Source organism: Gavialis gangeticus, unplaced genomic scaffold (genome assembly GCF_001723915.1).
Source record: "Gavialis gangeticus isolate Ggan-Ray unplaced genomic scaffold, GavGan_comp1, whole genome shotgun sequence".
NCBI lineage: Eukaryota > Metazoa > Chordata > Crocodylia > Gavialidae > Gavialis > Gavialis gangeticus.
Genome location: NW_017728992.1, coordinates 130,373,685 through 130,398,350, shown reverse-complemented (window position 1 = coordinate 130,398,350; position 24,666 = coordinate 130,373,685). Strand labels below are relative to the sequence as shown.

General features: G+C 41.1%; 1 protein-coding gene across 2 annotated transcripts in view; it reads right to left on the bottom strand.

Annotated features, from left to right (window-relative positions):
• The window catches only part of PREX2 (phosphatidylinositol-3,4,5-trisphosphate dependent Rac exchange factor 2), a 397,279-nt gene that overhangs the window by 43,640 nt on the left and 328,973 nt on the right, over positions 1–24,666 (bottom strand). For both annotated transcript variants that reach the window (XM_019527766.1, XM_019527767.1), the window contains exons 35-37: positions 22,411–22,525; positions 4,820–4,886; positions 2,940–3,130 (exon numbers count right to left, since the gene is read on the bottom strand). In XM_019527766.1, the coding sequence (XP_019383311.1) occupies positions 2,940–3,130; positions 4,820–4,886; positions 22,411–22,525 (373 nt within the window). The remainder of the gene's footprint in view (positions 1–2,939; positions 3,131–4,819; positions 4,887–22,410; positions 22,526–24,666) is intronic.

The following is a 24,666-nucleotide window of genomic DNA, read 5'->3' as shown; positions in this document are numbered from 1 at the left end:
GCTCCAGCCTCTGGCCACATAGGTGCCAGCATTTCGGACTAACTTTAGTCCCAAGTTGAAGCCAGGAAAGGCAGCCAGCCAGGAGCCCTGGAACTGGGCTCAGGCTGGCCCCTAGTGCCTGGATAGACCAGGGAGGCTGCATATTACTGCGCAGTACCTAACTGAGCATAAATTTGATACCTACATGATGCAGGTATCAAATTTATGCTCAAGTTGGCATAAGTTGCCATATTTACTGCACAGTATGGGTGTGCACATGTAGACATGTGCCCATACTGCACAGTAATTCTGGTTACTGTGCAGTAAATTCACATGTCTAGACATGCCCACAGAGTACTATCAACAAATTTAACAACCAGACAAAGAGACATCATTGCATGTTCAAACAATCATAATACTATGCCATGATAAAAATACCAGAAAGAGTACTGTACCCAAAGCAAAATACACTGAATACCTGAGGAAAATAACAAAGGATATCCAGCCAAAAGCTGTTCCAGTTAAGTCCATTTGGAAGGAAATTTGAACCTTTGCCTCATTTACATGAAGAATCTTAGGTCTTGAAATCATTATTACTTAGCTATGATTGCTTAATTGGAGAACCACCAGTTCTTCCATTGATTAGAGCGATTTCAGTGAGACTATTCCCAGAGAATGGTCCTAATTAGGGTGGGGAAATTAGTAGAATTGGGCTCTACTGCTTTGCTGATCACATGAGAATCAAAAGAAAAAGAATATCCTGTTCCTTCAACAAAGAAAAGTCTTTGAATGAGAGTTACGGATAAGGAATAGGTATATCAATTGGTAACTATGGTGGGAAAGGTATCTTCGGCTGCTCAATACCCCAGCTTGACTAACTGGTTACCCTTCAATTCTTAGCTGTTATTTCATTTTTAAGAACCACATGCTTCATATGTGTCCTAAGTGAGGCTGCACTGTTTGAAATCCCAGTTCTCTCTCTTCCATGGTAATATTTATAACCAAGTTCCAAGTATCCTGTAGTTTGAGAACAGAACCTGGTATTTAGCTTATGCTTTATCTGTTTAACCTACCCTGAAGAAAGGTATTTTGTACCTGAAAGCTTGTCTTACATGTCTCCCAACTATATAGATGTCCAGTAAAAGATACTGCAAAACAAATCTTGCTTCTTGCTTATTACCTGAACTATCACATCTATAACAACACTATAATATCACTCCAACATGAAAGATATCAAAATTCATCAGGTAGAATGGAAAATTCACAACATGAAGGAAAAAAAGAAGTCAGACTAAATAGTAGCATCTACTTCCTAAGCTTACATAGTGAAGTTAAACTTAAATCATTGTTTAATTCAGGTTGTATTTGTTTCTTTCCTGTACCTAAGGAAGGGCATTTTGTCCCTAAAAGCTTGTCTAGCATCTCTCCCAACTATATGGTTGTTCTAGTAAAAATATATATATTTCCAAATAAATCTTTCCCCCTCCTGTCAGCAATGAAAGGAAAGGAAGGAAAGAAATGCTGCTCATAATTCCATTGGCTAACCAGGCAATTAGCTGGAGTTATGGCTTGAGGGGGGAAAAAGAAGGATTCTCAAAATGATCAGTTGTGAAAATCATATGCCGAGAAAAGCACTATTGCTTTCTGACCTTTTGAAAATGACAATGTCATGCTGATCCAGGTTGTACAGTTTTTCCATCTGCTAAAGTAAGGGCACAAACAGCCATCTTGGCTGGTACCAAGAAAGCTATTGAATAATATGTCTTTTTGTGTAACTGCCTAAAACACCATATATCATGCTGCATATATTTGTCTGTCAATGAAACAGTGTCACATAAATGATCCCATCAGATCTAAACTGATGGAGATGTCAGTCTGTTTCATAACACACTTGGATCGTTGGTTTCTCTGACAGCTACAGGACTTCAGGACGTTCCACCTTTCCCCCACCTAATATTCTGAATTGGATCAGAAAGATACTGTTCATTCACAGCTTTTTCAGAAAATGGCCAAAATTAAGAACAAATTTGTAATTAACAACAAGAATGTAATTGAGCCTGCTAAACTGAAAAATTCAGATCTGCAAAGGATCTGAAATTAATAGAGGAAGGTGTTTGGAAAAGAAGCATCAGCATGAAAACACCATTTTTAACAGATGGCTAATTGGAACATATAGTTTGAATCCTTATATAAAAAGAGCCATGTTTGCATTAAATAATGTCTTATCTAAAAAACAATTACGGGATAATGTTCTTAAAGATTAATTTCCTCAATTGTAACTCATGCTTGTTTATGGTAGTACATAGCAAATTCTAACCTAGACATCTGGTATTTAAATTATATTGTTCTTTTGAATTGATTTCACTAACATGCTAGTGACCTTTATATAAATTGGTTATTCATTTATAAATACGTTTAGGTCACTCAGAGCTTAGCACAATAGAGTATATATCAAATCAATTGAAAATTCAAAATGTCAAGGGCTTGATTTTTCTGTTAAGAGAAAGCTTCTGGACCAAACATGCAGATACATCTCCACTTTGTTTTTCTGAGACCTTCTACTACTAAGATAGCCTCCAGCCTATCAAATGCCAGCTATGTTTTAAATTTTTTTGCCTATGGCAGAGTTCAAGATAGTCATGATATATTATAGGAATAGGAAAGCATTTTTTCTTATGATTTAGAAATCTAATTTTTTGCCTTGTATTAACTAGTATGAAGAAGAATGTATTGAAACCTACAAACAAAATGAGATTGTTTACTTTGTCATTCACTGCAACTGTACTACTTTTTCCAAATTTCACCAAAAACAAGCTCTTTAGATACTTTACAGTTCATTAGATACTAAATGGGGTATACTCAGAAAAAAAACACAGCAAGGGCTTTATAAGTAAAGTAATTCTCCAAACTGAATTGCAATGGCCAAGTGAAATAAAGGAAAGCAAATAAAGCTGTCATACCGGTGAACTCCACTGTTGCACATTATGATGTGGCAAGCTCCAAGTCTGCTACAAAGTTCTGAAGAAACCGAGAGCAATCCAACTCCAGACGCACTGCAAGCAGTGTAAGCACAAGCAGCTGTGCGCTTGGATCTGATAAATGACCCTACCAGCCGGTAAAATTCATCCAAAGAATTGAGGGGCCGCATTAACTAGAAGCAAGAAAGAACAGACATGATTCAACATTTGCTATCAAGAGGCATATGAACTTCCTCAAGATGGTGACAGTTAAATGGTCTAAAGTGAAAAGACAAGTGCAAACATGGACATAAACACAGGGGTGCCAGGACTGGCAAATGGACTCTGAGAAAAATCAGCTTATAGTTCAGATAGAACTATTATTTGTTTATGCAAATGTCCATTCACTATTCCTGACTGAAGCCTGGGAAGTACCAAGCAGAGGAATGAGAGAGAAGAAGCCACGAGACAATTAGCAAGGAAAACTGAAAAGTGCAGTTTAACTTTTTACAAAATTGAAAGTATATACATATTTCATTTAGAAAGAACAGTCTTCAGGATATGGCTAGATGCTAAAGACAGTGCCCATCTCACAGTGCTTTTTGAACAAGTGAAATGAATTCCAAGTCACAGCTCTGCAGATTTCCGAGTCACAATCAACCCAAGAGATACCTACAGATTCCAGCAGAAGGAATCCTGCATCCCAAAGAAGCAATTTTTAAAATCTAGAAAAGCATCCCCTCCTGGCTATTTCAATTCCTTGGGGAAACGGTACTATTGCTTATGTCTATATTTACTTATGTTTTAAAAGTATACTAGTTTTACAGAATCAATTTAAAAATCAATCTAGTTAAACCAGTGCAAACCCCTTATTGTAGGGAGTTATAGCCCTAAGGTTATGTTGGTTTAACCTTTACTATATCCACTTAGCTTGCATTGGTTTAGATCAATGTTTAAATTGGTTTAAATCAGTAAACTTGGTTCAATTTTTCTAGTTCAGATAAGGCCTTAGGGTGCCTGAACACGAACGTGGAGGCTGCTCCAACACACTGTAATTACAGCACGTAGGAGCAGACTTGATTATTCAACTCTGCTGGAGCATGGCAATTACTGTGCTCCAGCAGCCTCCTGCATCTCATGTATCAGTGTCCCTACACTTAAAAATGGTGGCATGGACACCTGAATTAAAGCTTCTCAAATGAGCTTTAGTTCAAGCACCCCCGCCGCCATTTTTAAGTGTGGGGATGCTGATACATGAGACACTGAGGCTGTTTAATTAGAGTGGCTCTCAGAGCCACTCTAATTAAAGCAGTGCCCACCCCCAATCCCCAGAGCACATGTAAAAACACCCTTAGAGACTTTTCATAAAAAAACTTCTGTGCTGTAAAATGGGACGGTCTCCAAAAGTTGTAGCGATACTTCATGCCATTCTGACCATCCAGGAATAAAGGTTTAAAGAAAAGGGAAATGTTTTTCGTAATACTGAAAGGAGAAGCCACTTCAGGGTTAGTGAGGAGCTTCTAATGGCGACCCTGTGAGGAATTCTTTTCCAGAGAACAGGATCTATGCAGTTCATTCTCCAGAGCAGACACTGCTATCTGCAAGCGTGCCAGATACTGACAATTGCCCAAAGGGGCAAGGAACAAGCAAAGCCCCATTTAACCCTCTGTAGTCAGAGAAATTGTTTCGCTTCACATGTGAGCATACGCTGCATCTCACAAAGCACAACGCCTCCTAGTGGGGCATGCTATGCTGAAGCAGGGCTGGAAAACAGCCATAGAGTCCTGAAAAAAAGAGAGCTCAAATTTAAGTAAAAAAAGGGGATTAAGACTAATGCAGTATATAACATGCAGAGGTTAATTAGACAGTTCACTTTTGTTTACCTTGTCTACATAAGCAGCTTTAGATGTTGAATTTGGAGGCAGATTTGACTTGTCCAGGTAAAATGCCCTGAGAGAATAAACAAACAAACAAGCCTGTTAATTGTTTAAAAGCCTTTATAAAAGTATACACAAAAAATAAAAGTCCTTTGATGTATGTTTTATTTTAAACTTCATGACAAGAGACAAACTAAGACATACAGAAGGGCAGAGGTTCACTTATCTTCTTCCTTTTAAAGAAATTAGGAAAATGTTTTCTTCCTGCTTTTGCAGGAAAGCTAGAGTATAATAAATTATTAAATCATGTCCATCTGCTGGCTGGCAGACTGTGCATCAGGACTCCTCCTGAGTATATTGCTGTCAAATTACTAGGAAAACTGGACCTGAAGGAAGTTTTCACCAAAATCTTCTGCAAGAGAAGTGCAAGAGACGCTTGATAACAGTTTGGATTTTAAATGGCTAAGAATGTGAATTTTTGCAATATATGATCCTCATGCATTACATGCTTGTATATTAGAACATGGTTGCCACAGGAATGTTAGAACAGCAGCCCAAATATGATAGGCATAGCACACATATACAATAACCCAGTCACTGCCCTGAAAAGCACATAATACAAGCAGAAATAAAAAATAAGACAAGTAGGTAGAAGGGGACTGACTGAAACCAGCAATACATGTGCCAGTGTATGTGCATGTGCACATGTGTGTGTAAACAAAAAAACCAAACTATTCCTAACCTATTTGAAAATGCTTCTGTGTATAGAGAAGGAGCTAAATGCAAATAATGCTCATTACATAAAAGCAAAATACAATACAAGAGAGATACTAAATGGCAGTAAGGCTGGTAAACATGATGTGTACTGGGCACTGACACCTATTTTCTTTTCTGTCTTCTCTCATTTAATTAATGTTGCATAAAAAGTGTCCATAGAACACAAAAAAGTGCAGTGTCTGTTTTTCAAAGGACAGAGGCTGGCTGTTGTTCTATATCGGAGCGAGCAATTATTTCGGATGGAGGGCCGCTTACCCAGTTTTGGGAAGCTGTCAAGGGCCACATGGGTAGCCCCACCCCTTGACAGGTGCCCCAGCCCTTGACAGGTGCCCGGCCCCCTGGTCACCATCTTGGGACCAATGTACCAATGTCTTGGGACCAATATCCCAGGGCCAGCGCCGGCGGGGCCCAGAGTGGGGTGCAGGCTGGCAGGGGTCTGTGGAGCTGGGCTGGGCTGCACCCACAGGGAGAGGGGGGAGCTGGACCAGCTCCATAGAGCCCCTACTGGCCAGGATCCTGTACCCCTGCCACCCTGCTCTGGGCCCCACCAGCGCTCACCCCAGGACACCAGTGTGAGCTCCACTCCCCTGCTGGCTACCATGCCCGTTAACTCTCAGTGCCCCCCTCAGCCCTGTGGTACAGGTGGGGGGTAGTGTTCAACCCTGACCCTGTGTTCACTGGCAGGGAATGAGTTGGTGCTGAGCACAGGGGAAAAGCAGCATCTTGCCTGCCCCATGGCCGGCACCCTGCTCTGCAGCCGCTCGTAGCCCATGCAGAACTGTCCTGAGCAGGCACAGGCAGTCCCACACAGGCTGTGAGTGGCTGCAGTGCGGGACGCTGGCCATGGGGTGGGGAGGGGCCGCTTTTCCCCTGCACTCAGCACCAGCTTGTAACCCGCCCCCACTGCTAGCCTGGGCCCCACACCGGCTCTGGGCTTGCCTGTTGGGGCTGTGCCATGACGGCAGCAGCTGCTCGGCATGGAGGAAAGAAGCCCCACTGCTTGCCATGCTGAGCAGCGTTTGCTGCTGCTGCCTGCCCGGAGCTCGTGCCATGGTAGGCTGCAGTGCGGCTGCCACTGCTGCCTCTGTGCTGTCCAGCGTGGGAGCTCTGGGCGGGTTGCAGCAGCAAACACTGCCTGGCACAGCAAGCAGGGGGGCTGCAGCTACTCCCGCTGTGGTGCAGCCCCAATGGCTGAGCCCAGAGCCAGCATGGGGCCCAGGCTGGCAGTGGGGGGCAGGTTATAAGTGCACAGGAAATATGGCCCCTCCCCTGCCCCATGGCCAGTGCCCCACACTGCAGCTGCTTGCAGCCCATGTGGGGCTGCCTGTGCCTGCTCAGGACAGCCCCACATGGACTGCAAGCAGCTGCAGCAGGGAGCGTGGGCCATGGGGCAAGGGAGGTGCTCCTGCTTTTCCCCTGCACTCAGCACAAACTCATTCCCTGCCCACAGTCCTCCCCTGCCCTCTTTCCCCTTCTCCCCCTTACCTGTTCCTGCACCAGTGCAGCCAAGGGGAGCCACATGGTCCCTGGCCAGAAGTCCTTGCTGGGACCTCCGGCTGGGGGGGCGGGGCCAGGTGGGCCCTGCTGTTGTAGGAGCATACTGGGGACTCCCCTGGGTCCTACTGCCCCTGTCTCCTGTCATCTTTGACAGGAACCAAGGACAGATAAATATGTATTCATTTTCTAAGTTTCTAGGGGCCCCGTGGGCCAATTAGAATGGCTCCCAGCTGTATTTTCCCCGCCCCTGTTCTACATGATGCACAATGTGCTGAGCTTGTGTTCAGAGGCTCTTGTTATCCTTTTCATTCCCTACCATAAAATTGGATAACCCTATTCATCTATCCCAGTGGAGCAGTGAAGTTCTAATTTACCTGCCTTCTCAAAGCAACAGTTGCTAGACCCCAAAAAATAAAAATGGGGGAAAAACAAACTAGCATTAAGCACGGACTTATTCTCCCCTCCAAAACCACTTCCTAACATCACAGTGAAAGTGTGGTCTATCACAAACAGGCCATACATAGTAATCATCAATGACAGCACCACCTTATCTTCCTACTCAGACTTAGAGACTTAAAGAATTTATATTTGTCTAAAGTGGCTGGTAAATATCATTATTTGGTGCACAGTAACACTGGCTCACCACCTACATGGTGTCATAAAATGCCTGTGAAATAATAGGAAGACTTTGTATCAGAAACCACCTTTCAAAGGCCTGGGAAGGCTGGTTTCCTGCCAATTTTAGCTGGGCATATTTTAAAGTGCTCTACTATTGTATGGTGTGCCTACAAGCAGGTGCTCCACACACTTGCCTTTGCTCGAACAGTGCATCTGGCTGGACTTGGGGGCAACAGAGACCACTCTTATACTTGGAATGAATACACATGTATGGAGCAAGATGTCATGCTCAGGCTAAAATGAGTAAAGACTTGTTTCAAGGACTTTATTTCTAATCCACAGAAAAACATTTACAATTATAAACAAAAATTCAACTATTTACTGCACGTTTTTAAATGACCAAAATATGGAAACTTCTACACAAAACTCTTCATGAAAAGCGCCTTTGTTATAAAAAATTTAAGTGTAAAAAATTTCAGCTATCAATATATATATAGTAAAATAGTGATAGATATTTGTATCCGTGTATTAGTAGGATATTGATATCATTCCAAGGATGAACTAGGAAGAAACAGGAAATGATCAGCTAAACAGCAAATTAAATAAAAGTTAAAGTGTTTATTGCTTCTCTCTAAGACAACAAAAACTACAAGTTATAAAAAACAAAGAGCCAGGAGACCTTGCCCTGCTACATTTGTCCTATTGTCAGACACAAAGGCACAATACATAAGGCTTATTATGCCACTGTCTAGTTAATAAATTCAAACTGCCTGCAGTCTTCATGGAAGCGGCATCACAATCTGTCAGTAAAGGACTGCTAGAGAAAACATGCATTTGCCCCATCAGCAGAGATTTATGGACATTGCAGTGAAATTAGAATATGATATTTGGAAGGATGTATAGATTTTCATCCTGATCTACAAACAGAATCACTTTGAGCCCAAATAATGCATAGGAATTTCTGCACTCCTTACACATGGCTAATGGGTCTATACACCTGGCAGGCATGAAAGTTTACAAGATTAGAGAACAGCCTGCAAAGGTTAATAAACTCCAATACTTCAATAACTTGGATTAATAGCATTTGACATCCTAGAATAGTGGTGCTCAAAAGTTTTGGCCCCATGGGCCAGATGAGTAGTACGGAGCCAGTCTCTGGGTTGGACTGGACCCCAGATGCCAGGATTGGGACTCCACAGCCTTGGCTGGCCCCCACTGGGATTGGGTCCTGGAACCCTGTATTGCCTCTGCCCAGCCCTATGGGCTGGGATTGGGCTCTGGGGCTCTACACCACCTCCACCTGGCTTGGCATGCCAGGATTAAGCCCTGAGTGCCTGATCAGGTACACAAGGCCACAGCTTGTGGGGAGCCCTGCAGGCTGGATAACAAAGTGCCAGGGGTCAGATCTGGCTTGCAAGCTAGAGGTTGAACACCCCTGTCCTAGAGTTTCAAAAATGAATTGCCACAGATTTAAAATTTGACTTTACAAATTTAAAATATAGTGATACTAATCTAGGGGTTATTTTCTGTCCTACCCCTTCCACCACCTCCTTCCCCACACCATCTACTTCTATTTGGACAGAGTCTGTTATGCCATTTTGAATGCCCTCAGGAAGCCAAAGCCTACAAGAAAAGAAAAAATATTTGCAAAGGAAAATTACTGGTAAAGCTCTGTGGGTAGCCACATCATGTAAAAGCTACCTTAGAAATAACAAAGTGACCTTTTCCATAGTGCTATGTAGCTGAGCTGAAAAGCAAAGTGTCATGCCATCCATTCAATGAACATCATCAAAATAAAAGACTACATTCCTTTCTACTGCAATGCCACAGGGAAATTTACTTCATTCAAAATCTGTTCAGTACTCCCTTCTCTTTATGCCATTATTTCAGCAAATTCAACGGCATTAAAATGAAACCAGAAACCAAATATAGAGCAGTACACACTAATGGACTATGTGGAAAATCACCAGCTCAGTACAGAAATGGAGCAACATAAGCATTGTAATAAGATATACATTTATACAAATAACTACATTAAAATGTAATCAATTAAGGCATTTATTCATTAACTTCAATGAACCTGAAACAATTAAACACAAAATTTATTTTAAAATGATAAATATCCTACAAAAAATAAAACCATCTCCCCATTTCAGCTAATACTCTCAGATGTTCTCAAGTGCTTTACTTTTAATTGCTTTCCATAAAAATTCTTTGGTATTTCTCAGAACAAATGACAAACTGTGGACAGCATATAAATTTCCAAAGCACTTGACTTAATTTCTAAATGCTTGTTAAGGTCCTTAATCAAATTTTATGGGAAAAGTTAATGGCAATCTTGGCATAGTGCCCAATTTGGGCAATATTTTCTAATCTATTTGATGCGAACAAGAATGAAGTCAGTCATTTTTGTCTGCATGCACTCAATGTTATTAGAACTGCCCTAAACATTTTAATTTTTCTAAGCTGTGGCAGACTAGACTTTCTGTAAAATGACAGAAAAGCACTGGGAGTAGAAGAACAGTAGGTTACCATATTACATTTTAAGATAAGTTCCAATATTTTAATCATCTTTTTGGCTTGAATTTGAGCTCTCTCTTTTCTCAGGTCCCTGTGGCTGTTGCCCAGCCCTGCCTCAGGACACCATGCCCTGCTAGGAGGCACTGTGCTTCTTGGATGTAACATGTGAGGCCAAACAGTTTCTCTGACACTAGCAGTAGGCTGACGGGCTTTGCTTGTCCCTTGCCTCTTTGGGCAGCTGGTAGTATCTGCCATACTTGCAGGCAAAAGTGTCTGCTCAGGAGAATGAACTGTAATGGAACCAAGTGGGATAAATAGTTGGGATTTAAAAAGAAGAAAATCTATCAGGAAACTTTATCAAGTTACCCACAATTTATGGGTGAAAGGAATGTAGTAACAGTGATATTTTTATTTCAGTTACACCTTTCATAGGGTGCACCACAAAATTAAATTCAGGCATTCCAAAAACTGAAAACCTGATTAAAAAAGAAGATTAAGGTTCTGAACCTGCAAAGAAATATATATGGGAGTAACCTAAATTAAGTCAAGTTTCTCATCCTAATTTCAGCGTATTGTTCTAGGAGGCCACCCTGAATGAAGATTGTTTTTATTTGAAATAAGATGAACATTTCTTGGAGAAAGAGAGTCTAGCTTCTGGAATTAAGGAAAGGCAGCTGGGATTTATGAAATGACTGTTAGGGAGAAGTGACTGATCAAGACAGTGGAAGTCTGCAGATGAGGTTAGATAGGGCAAGTGAAATTTCAAGGGAATAAGTTATTTTGGGCAAAATGGAAGGGAAGAATTTGCAATGGAAAACTAGCTTAATATTCACCGTAAAGCAGCTATTCTCACATACTCACGCACAATTACTTTTCTATTACTGGAATGTACATGTTAAGTTCTGCCACCTAACAATGGACCGGATGTATTGACTTTTGTGATTAAACTATTATATACAGTACTGCATAAGCAAATCCTGGGAAAACACGTTAAAAATAATCTTATGTATCAAGTGTTCTTTCTATAGAATAAAAATATTAAATTCTAAGCAGCTTAAAATGCATTAACACCCAGGGATGTTATATTAATTACAAATTTTAGTCCATGAGCTTGCAAATATATTTTAGACATTTTAAGCCCATAACAGTTTATGTTATGGGCTTAAGAATATGTTTTAAACTGAAATGTCTCAAAACAAGCACAAGTCACCATCTATTTTACTAGCATTTTATACTTTGGCATTCTAGTGCCTGTCTTTAGTTTCAAAGTACAGAAAGAAAAAGAGAATTGACAGTATTTTCTAAATGACTATAGCTAAAAAAGATAGTGGGTTGCATATGCCTTTTTTCTACTATTAATGTTACAGTGTATTCTGTACTTAGAAAATATTTAAATATATGAACAGTCAAAGGGTATAATATATAAGGATTCCCCCACCTCCACTTCCAGATTTTTTTCCACGTATTATACAATACCTGAAGGAAAGCATGTTTTAGCCATAACTTCATTATGGAAAGACTTGCATCTTTTTATAATAAGGCAATCTCACAAAAGATAAATAAAAAACCAAATGGTCAGTCACAAAGTTATTCTTTTCACTGCATCATATATATAACCCATGTTCTCTTCAGGAATAAGAAGAAATTTTACTAAGGTCCCATGGCTTGTTTCCAATATAATATACTCTAACAGCATAGGGTAGTTTAACCTCACAGTTGTTTGTAAACGCTTAAAAGATCATACATCACAGCAATTTCACATTTCACATCTATTTTTGCTCAGCCTGTTTTCACTCCAGCAATGGAACCAGCAGGCCTGCAAGCGCTATAGAAACCTCTCACATGCAACATATATCCCAGGTGTATGGCAAGGTGCTTTTCCTCCCCTTCCTTTTCATTCATGAAACAAAGTGGCAAGCTGCCTTTTGGCAGCCAACATCATGGGTGTAAGCAAACATGCTGGAATCATGGAAAGCCAGTGTACTGTATGGACAGAATATAATTATGAAGGGAGAACACAGGTAAAATGAAAAGCAAAAGGGAAAATAACTAGATCTGGTGACAGATTAACTTCTGTCATTAAAAAGCCACAAGCAGTGGGAGAAGAATCAAACTCCGTGAGATTACTTTTGAGGACTTTCTTGGGAACTGCTCCCTCTTGCTGGGAAATATTTAAAGTTGCCCAGGGTATACTTTCCTAGCCATCCAGATCCTAAGGATATGGAGGGAAGAGAACTACTAGGTGTAAAGAGAGGTTACTTATCTATGCTGCCTCTCTTTCTCCTTTGCAATTCTAAAGCAGCACAGCTCTGTCAAGACCTAGTTGCCACAGCCTGAGTTGTCTGCTGTCCCATTGCTGAAGAGGATCTTTGGAAACATTGGGCATTTATAGAGATACTCCAGGAGTTGTGGAGGAGGGCACTTTAATTAAAGCGGCTCCAAGAGCCACTCTAATTAAAGCACCCAAAGTATCATGTGTATCAGTGTCCCCACGCTGAAAAATGACAGCAAGAGTTTTTTTTAACTAAAGCTCCTCAAACGAGCTTTAGTTAAGCACCACCCGCAACCAGTAATTACCATGTTCCAATAATTCTATTAATTGAATCTGCTTTGACATACTGCAATTACAGCCCATCGGAGCAGCCTTGCTACATATGTATAGGTGCCCATTAGTATTGTGGAAACTTGGAGTGAATATCTACAGCAGATCAGCTCAACTCATCTCTATAATGCAATGGAAGCAGGTCTCAGTTCTTTGCATAAAACTTCCTACTCTGGAAATGCCAGTTTTTGTCCTCATTAGACTATGAGTTAAAAAGAAAGCTAATTCTCAGTAAACTAAGAGGGCACTGACAGAAGTGACATTTTGTTGCATGATTGGTGCCTTGAAAGTGCTCTACAGCCATGCCCTAACAGAAGGGCACAGCTGCAGAGCACTTTAGGTGTCCAACTGCATGACAAATAACCTTCATAGAATTAGGATTCAGATGAAGGTGGTCCAAAGCAGAGCACCTTCATTAACTTCTGTCAGTCCCTGTGTGTCTGCACCCCAGTGCTGTCTGCAGGATGGGAGAGACAGGAGGGGGAAAAAAGCTGGGGGATGAGGTTTGCCCAGCCTGCAATGGAGTGTGGGGGGTGGCTCCAATTCACCCCTCCCCTCCAAGCACTAGCTGGACAAACCCCAGCCCACAGCTCCCCTCCCCCTGACTTTCTCCCCCTCGCATCCTGCAGATAGTACCAGAGCTGGGGAGGGCAGGATGGGGGGAAGGGGAACTAAGAGAGTGAGAGGCTGCAGACATACAACTCCTCCTGGATCAACTCCAAAGTGGAGCTCAATTCTGCCCCTCCCCCTTCCCCAACCCAACAGTGAACATCTGATCACTTGGGATGGATTGCTGTAACTCATGTCACTTTCTGTCAAGTGCCATGAGTTACAGGAGGAGCTGCAGGTCTGTCAGCGCCCTAAGTCTCTCTCTCCAAAATCTTGTGAATAAAGACCCTATTAAGGGAACAAGATCAATCTTCTCTTCCTTCCTGGATTCTGGCTCAACCTTCCACCCTCACCTTCTCCACTCTCACAAATTAGCCACTCAGAGGGAGAGGAAAAAAATTTACCATGTAATCATTGCTCGATGTTTCTATTGTTGCTTACTACTTCCTTTATCTATATTTTTTTTTCACAGAAAGCCATATTTCTGCGCCTAGAATTCTCCCTAACATACCAGACATGAAATAAATCATAAAGCAATTAAAACAACAATGTGCTAAACAATTAGTGGATAGCTGTTACTACTACCTTGGACTGAATTAAAATCAATAACCTATAAATTAAAGAATGCAAGCTTTAAATAAGTTCTCTCTTTTGCTTTTGAAGAATCCAAAATAGAATGAACAAGGTATTTAGTACAATGATTGTAGAATTAGAAGCTTGGTCCTTTCATATTTATGGGATAGTGTGTCAAGATGGGCACTTCCAAAATTTCATAATATTAACTAACATAAGGAAATGTGTCAAAGACACAAAGATATTTTATCAAAGATTTAAAGAAACAATGGATTTCTTCAAAGAAAGAGCCTAGAGAAAAAGCCAAACTACAATCAAACCAGTTGGGGATATCTTTTATACTAGCCAGCAAACCTAATTTCCTTTGTTCAGCATCTCCCTATTCCCTCTCTAGTGTTGCTTCATTTAGAAGTAATGAATCTTAATTTCTGTTCTATCTAAAATGTTTCTCATTAAGTTTGCCAGGAGACAAATTTAGCTATGTTTTCCTGTTAAGTCCTTGAGAATAAGCATCTAATCCTGAATATCTTCATCAAGATATCTCAATTAAAGAGAAGTTCAAATATTCCTAGAAGATTCATTCTGGATCACAGCCTAAAAAACTATGAAATACCAGGGTTCATTTTTATATAGTTCTGTAAGATTCACAGTTAATTTGTGTATGCAGTGTTGCAATGCATTGTTAGCAAATAATTAAACATAAAGCCATTTACCAAATATACAGAAAATCATGAATTCCTTTAAGGTAAATATTTCAGCAATATGTCTCTCCATTGCAATGGAAATATTTCCATGGGACTCGGTTTTGTTTTGCTAAAATTATTGAAGTGGGATTTTTTTTTCTGAATTAGAGGGACAATGACAACAGTCATAATAAAATCAAGCTTGTTATCAAGGGAACCAGGCACTCTTTTTCCCTCAGTCAATATCTGGAATTTTAATTAACTACAGGTAGGTAGATATAGGTCATAGATCAGTTGTGTCAAAGTAACCACTAGAGAACTTTAGTTCATGGTCTGAAGACATGATGGCAGTCTCAATTATCTGCCCCAAATAAATTCTCAGGAAAAAAATATTAGACCAAGCACCTACTGACTGAGAAGTTACTTTGTATATAGGTACTAAGAGATAACTCTCCTCAGGCAGGGGGCTGGACCTGATGATCTTGCCAGGCCCCTCCTAGCCCTAATGTCTATGAAACCTATATGAATTGTATTGCATTCATGTGTAAACTCTAGAGACAGAAACATTTCCTTTTTCTTTTCATTCTTTCCTGTATTTAGAAAAACTAAAGGAACAAAAGAATAACTATATTAAAACTACCTAGAAGCATAATAAGCTATCCTTAATTAAATTTGTCATCATTCTGTGAAAGGCTACTAGTGCCAAAAGAATTGATACAGAAATCTTTTAGCTACAGAAACCATTTGATGTTGCATTGTAGCTGAAACATTTTAAATGATAACAATTATATTCTGTGTAACCAGATGTGCATTGTAATGAGGGCAGTTAGCTAAATCATTTGTCATTAAATTCATGGATTATAATTGCTTCTTTAGAGCAACAGACTTAAGTTTACCTTCTAAAAGGAGTATCAAAGAAATTCACAACACAGAAGAAAGCTACTAGTTAGGCTTTCTTTTTCATTTAGTTTGTTTTTCCTCTTCTTTAGCTTTACAAAAGGCAACTAACCTATCTGAAAATAATCCTGGACAAAACTGGCTTAAAACGAACAGTCCCAAATCACAACTCATGATAAGCAATAAGGAAAGAAATATTTTTTTCCAAATATGCTTCCATTACTATCAAATGGTGATTACCATCCAAATCAGTGTTGGGGATACAGACACTAGCTTGCAATTACTTCCCTCACTGTTTGGTTATATCTTCTACGACTGGTATTACAGGTTACCTTTAAACTGTCAAAGACACTTAAAACAGAAGAATTCACTCATTAAAGGGTGCAAGCCCATGCTAAGTACCCTCTAAATATTTTAAAACTATTCTGACTCAAGTGAGGGTTATCTTTGAACTGTTTTACCCCATTCAGTCCTGGGTATTGCTCTAGGGATATGCTGTATTTTCATTCTTGCAGCATCCCAGGATGCACCATTTCCAGCCTTCCCCACTTCTTTGTTCTATGGGCAAACTTTCAGCCCTCCTCAACTCTCCTGGCTCCAAGCCAACATCCCCTCCTACCCCTGGGGAAGGCAACCTCAGCACACCCTGACCCCTCCAGGCACCCAGATGCTGCTTGCCAATTTGCTGCTTGCTCTAGTACTCCCGTGCAAACAGCAACAGACAGCCTACTACCTACCTCCCTCCATAAAGAGAATGAGCCTGACAATGGAAACCAACAGGTGGGTCTTAGCTCTGGCCCACTGTGAGAATGAGCCTGACAGATCTGAGATGGCATTAAACCATTAGTTCCTTAAGAACTACTTCACAGTCAGGGTGGCTAGGATCTGGAACCAACTTCCAAGGGAAGTGGTGCTGGCTCCTACCCTGGGGGTCTTTAAGAGGAGGCTTGATACCTAGCTGGGATCATTTGAGCCCAGTTTTTTCTCCTGCCCAGGCAGGGGGTCAGACCTGAAGATCTACAAGGTCCCTTCCGACCCTACTTCTATCTTTCTGTGAACCTTAATCTGTTACTGCTCTAAAACTGTTCTAACTTTGATGTCATAATATTCCACAGATTTACAATGTTTTAAAGGTAACCTGTAACAGCACCCTTTAAATGGAAAACTAGAACATTATGTAGTCAGGGATATCACAGGAAAAGGTCTCTACTAGCTGACAAGAGGAGCTGGTGAGGGGTTGGGCAGTTAGGAAAGAGGGAGAAGGGGTGGCCAGTCAAGGAGGAGTCTGCACTTACTGCCTCACATCTTGCAGCACCTTCAATAGATCTTGCAGAGCCCCATTTGAGAATCACTGTCCAAGAACATAAGGGATTTTTCAGGTCCTGAAGTGGGTTTGAGGTTGATCTTTCTTAGGCAATTACTTTACAACAAAGTTCTGCTTGATTACTTACTATGTTGATTTGGACTTGGCCCTCTGTCATGCACTTAAGTTAATGATAGTCATCATGCCCTAGCTTATGATCCATATGCAAAAAAGAAAAATATCAGGCATTTACCAAATGTAAGAGGCATATGTGGTAAGATTTTTTCAAATGTTAATGGGCATTTTAAACAGTACAAAAAATCTAAAATGATAAACAATTAAGATACAACCTTACTGTGTCCTTTTAAATTTAAATTATTCAAAATTAGCAAACAGTTCCTGTAAAGACATTGTGTTCAATATGCAGACAACACTTATAATTGTATTACTGTAGTCCAGAGGTGTTCTAGACCAGGACTAGATTATTCAATATATAAACACAGAGCAAAAAAGGTGGCCCAAAAAATTTACAGTCTAAGTAAAAAGACATGAGATAGTATCTAGATACAGATAGCATCAGAAAATAATGATATGCAGTATTCTCAACACAAGAATCTACAAGATTTAAACAGAGCCAAGAAGTGAGAACTTACAGAGATAAATGGGTCAAAATGACACCCAGGTCACAGTCCTAAGTGACAGACAGGATAATAATTGAGAAAGTGAAAGAATGAAAAATTAAGTTCTCTGTTACAACCATAGTGATCATGAACTAAAACCTGAAAACCCAATGATTACACGCATGGAAGGAATGTCAGAATGACTGAGCGAGATACTAGATCTAAAGAGATATAACTGCAAGTTGTAGAAATGGTAGTTAAATTTATGTATAATTGAAGCAACAGAGATGAGATGTAGAAGTATAAGAGGAGAGAGATAGAAGAAGCAGTTAAGAGGTCAGAGGAAAACCAGGAGAGGGCACAGAATCCAAGAACAACACCAAGGAAGACAGGCTATGTAGGGATCAAAGGTGATGGACCAAGAAACATGAAGATGAAGTATTAATTCTGAGCACAGGCTATTAAGAGGTCAATAAGGAAAATACCATAAGTGGGTTCAGTAGAGCACAAAGGAGAACCCAGACTGGACAGGACAAAATTGGAGAAGAACTCCAAAAAGCTTAAAGATGGAAAAAGGAAGGGAGAGAGGCAAATGGGAATTGAAGGTGGATTTAAGACAGGAATAACTAAAGCACATTTAGTTTGTGAAGAGAAAGAACCCAAGGAGAGTACAAGGTCAAGAGAAGGGTTAAAAAAAATCTCAGGGTAAAAGAGACCTAAGGAGATTAGAAGAAATGGAAGTCACTTAACATCAGCTACCATACTGCTAAGGTACACTGCTAGGGTGTAAGCTTTTTATATACTTTCTCTAAATTAGAGGATTAGCACTGAGCTGTCAAACATATAGTAATAAATAGAGATCCAGATTTTCCTTTTGCCATGGAAAAACATGGAAAAATGCAACACCACCCACCACCACCCCCTCCCAGGTGCAGGTGGGGGGAAGCTTGCCTACCTGTCCCCTCCATCCTCCTCTGCCAGCACCCCATGCCACCGCCGCTGACCTTGCCCCCCACCCCCCCGGCCCTGCTTATTGGAGGCAGCAGAGCACTGCCATGATGGTGGGGATGGAGCGGGGAGGCAAGGCCAGCGGCTCTGGCCTCTCCCCCTCCCCCCGCCATCCCCTATGTCTCTGCTGTCATGGCAGCACTCCACACTTTGATAGGTTGTTTCACTAACCAGTGAGAGTGCTCCAAGAATGTTACAGACAGATAGACAGATGAACTAAGCCCTTTATTATATAAGAATATATATAGTGGCATTTAATTTTAATCATAAAAAAAACATGGATTTGGGATTTTCTAATCAAAGAATTTCATATTTTTTATTAGAGAATTTTGGATTTTTTAACAGAGAAAATCAGGATCCCTGGTGTCACGGGGGCACTCGGGTGCCCCATTCCTAAGTAGAAATTAAGGCATATGCTAATGGCCAGGGCAGCTCAGGTGCTAGTTGCCGGGGCAACCGGAGCAGGTCACATGGCCAGAAAGGGGCAGGGCCTGGCCTTTATAAACAGCCCAGGCTGGAGCCTAGTGGGTAGTTACCTTCTGGCTGCCAGAGGAGCAAGAGCTCTGCAGCAGAGTTGAGCTGCATGGAGCAGACTGATAGACCCACCAGCTACATCATGGTCCAGGGTAGAGAGAACCCTGACCGGGAGGCTGGGCAGGAGAAGCCTGTGGGACCGGAGTGTGCGTTATAGCCGGTAGGCTTATTGTTCTGTTACAGCCGGTTGGCTTATGGCTCTGTTTAGTTCGTTGTGTATATCACCGGAGGACCAGGTGAGGCTGTAGGGGTGTGAGGAGGCCTCACGGGAGCTCCCCAGTAGTCTGGGGATTCCTGGGTGCCCTGTTTGGTTGCAAAGCAGTGCCTGGGAGGCACGGCTGTTTGGCACTGGTGTGGTGCGGTATGTGGGGGTTGAGACCCCAGCCCGAGGGCGGTATTCTGCCCAGTCGGGTGAAGGACCCCGAGAAGGGTCAGGGGGCCAGGCACGGCTGCATGCCACCTGAGCCCCAAGTGTGGTTTAGCGTGGGACAGAGCCCAGACAGGGTGATAGTGCAGAAAGCGCGGGGCAGAGCCCTGGGGTGGGCGAGAGCATTGCGGTGAGCCCTGAGCACAGAAAGCGTGTGTATAGGCCCCAGCGAGGGCAAAGAGTGCGGCAAGTGTGAGATAGGCCCGAGTGCGGGTGAGAAGTAGCCCGAGTCGGGCGAAAGACCCCAAGAAGGGTCAAAGGGCCAGGTATGGCTACTGGCCACCTGAGCCCCGGCACGAGAAGCGCGGATTGAGACAGCCCCAGAGAAGGGCGAGGACGCAAGAAGCGCAGGACAAGCCCCAGAGAGGGCACAGCGCAAGAGGCGTGGATTGGGCCAGACAAGGGCGGGCGCGTGACTAGCAGCCTGGAGAAGGGCAAGCATACTGAGGAGGCTCCTGAAGGAGTCAGCCTATGGTGCCGGCCCAAGAGGGCTAGCGAACACAGGGGCGCCAGAGCAAGGGGCGTCGGTTGCGTGACAAGCCCAGGGGCGCCCAAGGAAGGGCATTGGTTGCATGACGAGCCCAGGGTGCCCGGCAAGGTACAACTGACCAGACAACGTCCGGAACAGCTGCGAGGCTTGGGGCATGCTAAAGGGGAGGTAGGAGGCACGCATAGCCCATAAGGCTGGGGTTCAACAGGTTACCCATAGAGAGTAGGAGCCCAGACAATTATAACACCCAGTGCTAGGAGATCAAAGGCAGCCTCCCATATTAAATTATATATGACCAAGACGTGGCAGGAAAGAATCAGAGGGTGCTGGATCTCCTAATTTGGCACAGCAGGGGGCGCTAGCGGGATCACGGCCGCTCCTAGGGCCCACTCTGTGACACCTGGTAATAAAGATGTTTAAAATCTTTGCTGATTTAATTACTTTCTTCTGATTGTGCAGCATGTTCTCATTTGCATACCATTAGATCAGACTGTATTTACAGTGCTGGCAACTACCACCACCTCCCCAACTTGCAAACAGAATTCAGCACAACATATTTTTTTTCTCCTGCAGGTGTCTGAGAAACAGAAATGGCAATGCTAATGGTTAACTATAAGCATAAATGCAATCTGGCTGACTGTGTAAAGAGAAATATAGAGCCATTAACATAGACTATAGGTGCAGATGTTGATGATTTCTCAGCAGTTTCTCAACATTTTTATACAGATAAAGTATTTCTCCTTTGCTGATGTGCTTTTTTGCAATTCTAGAGGAAAACTAAACCACAGCTATCCTAAAATTAATTTTTCCTTATACTACTGATTAGATAAAGATTGATTAGTCTGAGTCAAATAAGGAAGACAGAGACCTATTCTATAGCTGGCTTCAAGCTACCTCCCATGCTTCACCATAAATAAGATAATCTTATGACTGATATATCAATCATGAGATGTACTTGAAAAAAACCCAAGAATTGTAAATTATAAACATTTTATGAATACCTAAATTAGAATTAAGGTAGATCTTATATCCAGGAAAAAATATCTGCTATAACACTTGTGATAATATGGCGAAGCTGATTATAGTTCCATATTTATGACTGAACTTTGCAATTAAAACAGGGAATCACCATCTTTATTTTGTACAAGGAGTAACACACACTTCTTGACAGTTTTAAAATTATACAAAAAAGTCTGAGTCATTCAAGTTGAAATGACTTTATGGAGTTATTTAAGAAATCTATGAGAAATTCCTATCTTGAAAGAAATAAAATGCTGTTAAAGTTTTCTACACAGTTAAAATTCATTGAAATGCATAGTCAGTATTTTCAGAATTAAGTGGTAAAAAAGCCAAACTATTATTGATTGTTGCATCTAACTGTTCAAGTTACATAGACATGTTTAGGTCAACAGCTCAGACCATTTTTAAGTGCCATCAAAGATAAGCAAATATGCAATCTCCACAGAAAATTAGCATATTTTGGTTTTATTTAGTTATAATAGCTCAGTGTTATCTGGAAACTAGATTCATGTCAAGAATTTTCATGGATAGATGACTTAGCCACAACTGTGATCGCTTGAAATGGTTCTGTATTAACTCACCCCCATGCCCTCTTCAGGTGTAACTATTTCTTTCCTTTAAGCTCCCTCCAGTGCTTTATCCTAAGGCTGAGATTATCGAAAGACTGTGAAATGATTTATAAATTCAGGGTCAAGAAGGTATGCACATGGATCTGGTGAAAGGGAAGGGGCTTATGGACTACACTGTGTTATTTGGCTTAGTTTGTTCTTAATTAGGTGGTTCTATACGCATAGTTTCTACTGCTTTCAGAGCTCAAAGTTACTTTGAGGCTTCAGTCCAAATGACCATACTTCCAGGAAATATTTATTTTCAGTTTTATGTTTTTCTTTGAGAATAATGATCCAAAAGTCAATGGGTTTTACTGCTGTAGTTCCTTTATTAGATTCTCTTAGCCAAGCTCCTATACAAACTAGTAATTGACAGAACTAGCAAACATTGCTTTATATTAATCTACTGCATAGTAATTGCCACACGTGTAAATGTTGATGCTTTACTGAACATGAGATTAGTCTAATGTGCAGTCAAGCACACATGTAGACACTCCCACTGAGTAGAGCTTCACTTAAAAAGTCACATTCTAGTCTGTTTCTGATTACAAAGACAACAGCTCCCCCTCTTTTTACAGGAACATAACACCACCAAGACAATTCCAAAAGTGTTTGGTTTTTTTTTAAGGAAAAAAATTAGAAAAGAATTTAATATATTTTAAAATTCAAGTTAGCAATGAGAAATAAGAAGAGTCAAGTCCAGTTAGCTCACTACAGACCACAAATGAAAGTTCTATTATCTACCATAATTTGAAAAGCTCCAGCTTAGTATAGAGGCTATGCAGCAAACGTAGGCTGGCTTATTACTTACCTGAGTTTCTGGTTATACTGCTTGACTTTTTCTAGTGAGGCTGCATTGATCTGGGCTTGAAATTCTTCTACTGATACATTGTCCCTGTAATAATATCCTTCCATGCTCTCCAGTGCTGTGAGAAGGGGAAAAATATCAGGATGAAACATTTAATCTTTTTCATTGTATACAATTAAAACATCCACAGAACACTGCAGTATTTCTTAGGCTATGACCCCAATGTGGTTTGCAAAGCTGCTTTTATAAGCCATCTTTTTTTTTTTTTTTTTTAACAGCTCACTGTTTAAAATTTCATTTAAAAATTATATTTCTTGTCCTCTAGGTCAGTGGTCTCCAAAGTGGGGTGTGTGCACCCCATGGGGTGCGCAAGATGATCCATTGGGGTGCAGGAAGACAATATTAGAACTTCTATTTATATTTATATAAATAGTACATATATTGGGGGTGCATGCTCAAAATTTTTTTAATGATACATGTGCGCGAATATAAATATACATATATTGGGGGTGCGTGCTCAAAACTTTTTTACTGATACAGGTGCACGATCAAAAAAGTTTGGAGACCACTGCTCTAGATAAACTATAAATGAGGTATCCAGTTCTGTTATTCCAATTAAAACATGTTTGCCCTGTGATCATACATACATAGGCAATAATTCAAACTGTTATTTAGTCCTGGAATGTTCCTGGATATTTTCAGTTATTGAATACTGGAAATTAAGGATTCAAAGACCAATTATTCCCACAAAAAGGACAGCTGAAAACTCTTTTTTTATTAGGCTTGATTCTGAGAGATATGGAGCATGTACCTGTCAAGATTAGGTCCCAGTGAAAAACTTTCCTTGAAAATGCTTACAAACCAGATATGCTTTGGTGCTGAGAAAACTTTGTTTTGGTTTTCTGTACTGTATTCTTGTAGCACCATATTTACTCAAATATAAGACAAGGTTTTTCCCCCCAATCAGCATGTGAGAAAAAGCTCCTTGTCCTACATTTATAAGGAAACCTCACTAAATACATCATCTATAATTGAACTGCTGCCAAAAGTAGTATGTGCTCAAAAACAGAAACCAACTATTAAAGTTAACTAAAGCAGCCAACACTGAGCACAATTATAAAACACACAATGCTGAGAACCGTTTTCAGTTTTGTTTTTTAATAGCCCTAAAAAAGTAGGACAATATTTCCTCCACAGAAAGCTAGCATCAGGTCTAGAAGTACTACAATACCACACGCACACCAGAAGGACCAGAGCAATTCCAATACCTTCCCACTAAATTGCTACATTTGATATGTTGATAGAAAGCTACCGCAAAAGAGAAACTTTTTTTTAATAGGTCAGTATAGCCCATCTGAATTATATAGCAGTTTCCATTGCACTCAGTCCCCCTCAATGTCAACTCTTTTCAAGTTATGGTGAGCCACTACATTGAATACATTTCAATTTCCTCTTCACTCCCACAGCTCAGCTGACATTTCTTTCCCATTTCCAATGAGTCCTCTTTTGTTAAGTAGCCTTAAAAGCCTGGAATACATCACCAAATAGGGCCCCAAATAGTTTACCCAGAATCCTTCTGTTCCCACTTTCTCACCATGTCATATATGATTAGTGTGGGCCCATCCTCCATGAGATGGAGCCAGACCAGGTTGTCCTGCACCTCATCTACATATAAATTTTTGGAGGATACCAGGACTCATGACAAGAACATCTGGTTCCAGGCACTAGTAAGGGGCTAATTAGGACATGGATCCTTTGGAGAGGAGGTATTTGTAGTACACACATACTGAGAAGTGTTGAGATGTGGGATAACCATGGCTTGAAACACTGCTGTCTCTACTGGGGCCTAGCCCAATTAACTCTATGATTAATGATAAGGCTTTTGGCTTTAGACTGATGTCATGCAAGGGAATCCAAGGGAAGGCCCAGTCAGGCAAAACAGCAAGATCCAGAGAGTAAGGAAAAGAAAGCCAAACTTGAATTTGAGAGAAGAAAGGAGGTACCTGAAATCCTACCTCCCCCCCACCCCCAAATTTAACTACACAATGCTTAAAATTGCTTCTGTGAATGTGAGAAGTTTGTTAGGGAAAAGGAAATGGGACCAGGTAATACAGACTCATCAAGCAACACATCTGTGGGGGGCCAGCAGGGGAGATCATGTTCAGGGGCAATCAGCATGGGTTCATCAAAGGCAGGTCCTGCCTGACCAGCCTGATTGCCTTTTATGACCAAGTAACTAAATCCTTGGATGATGGTGTC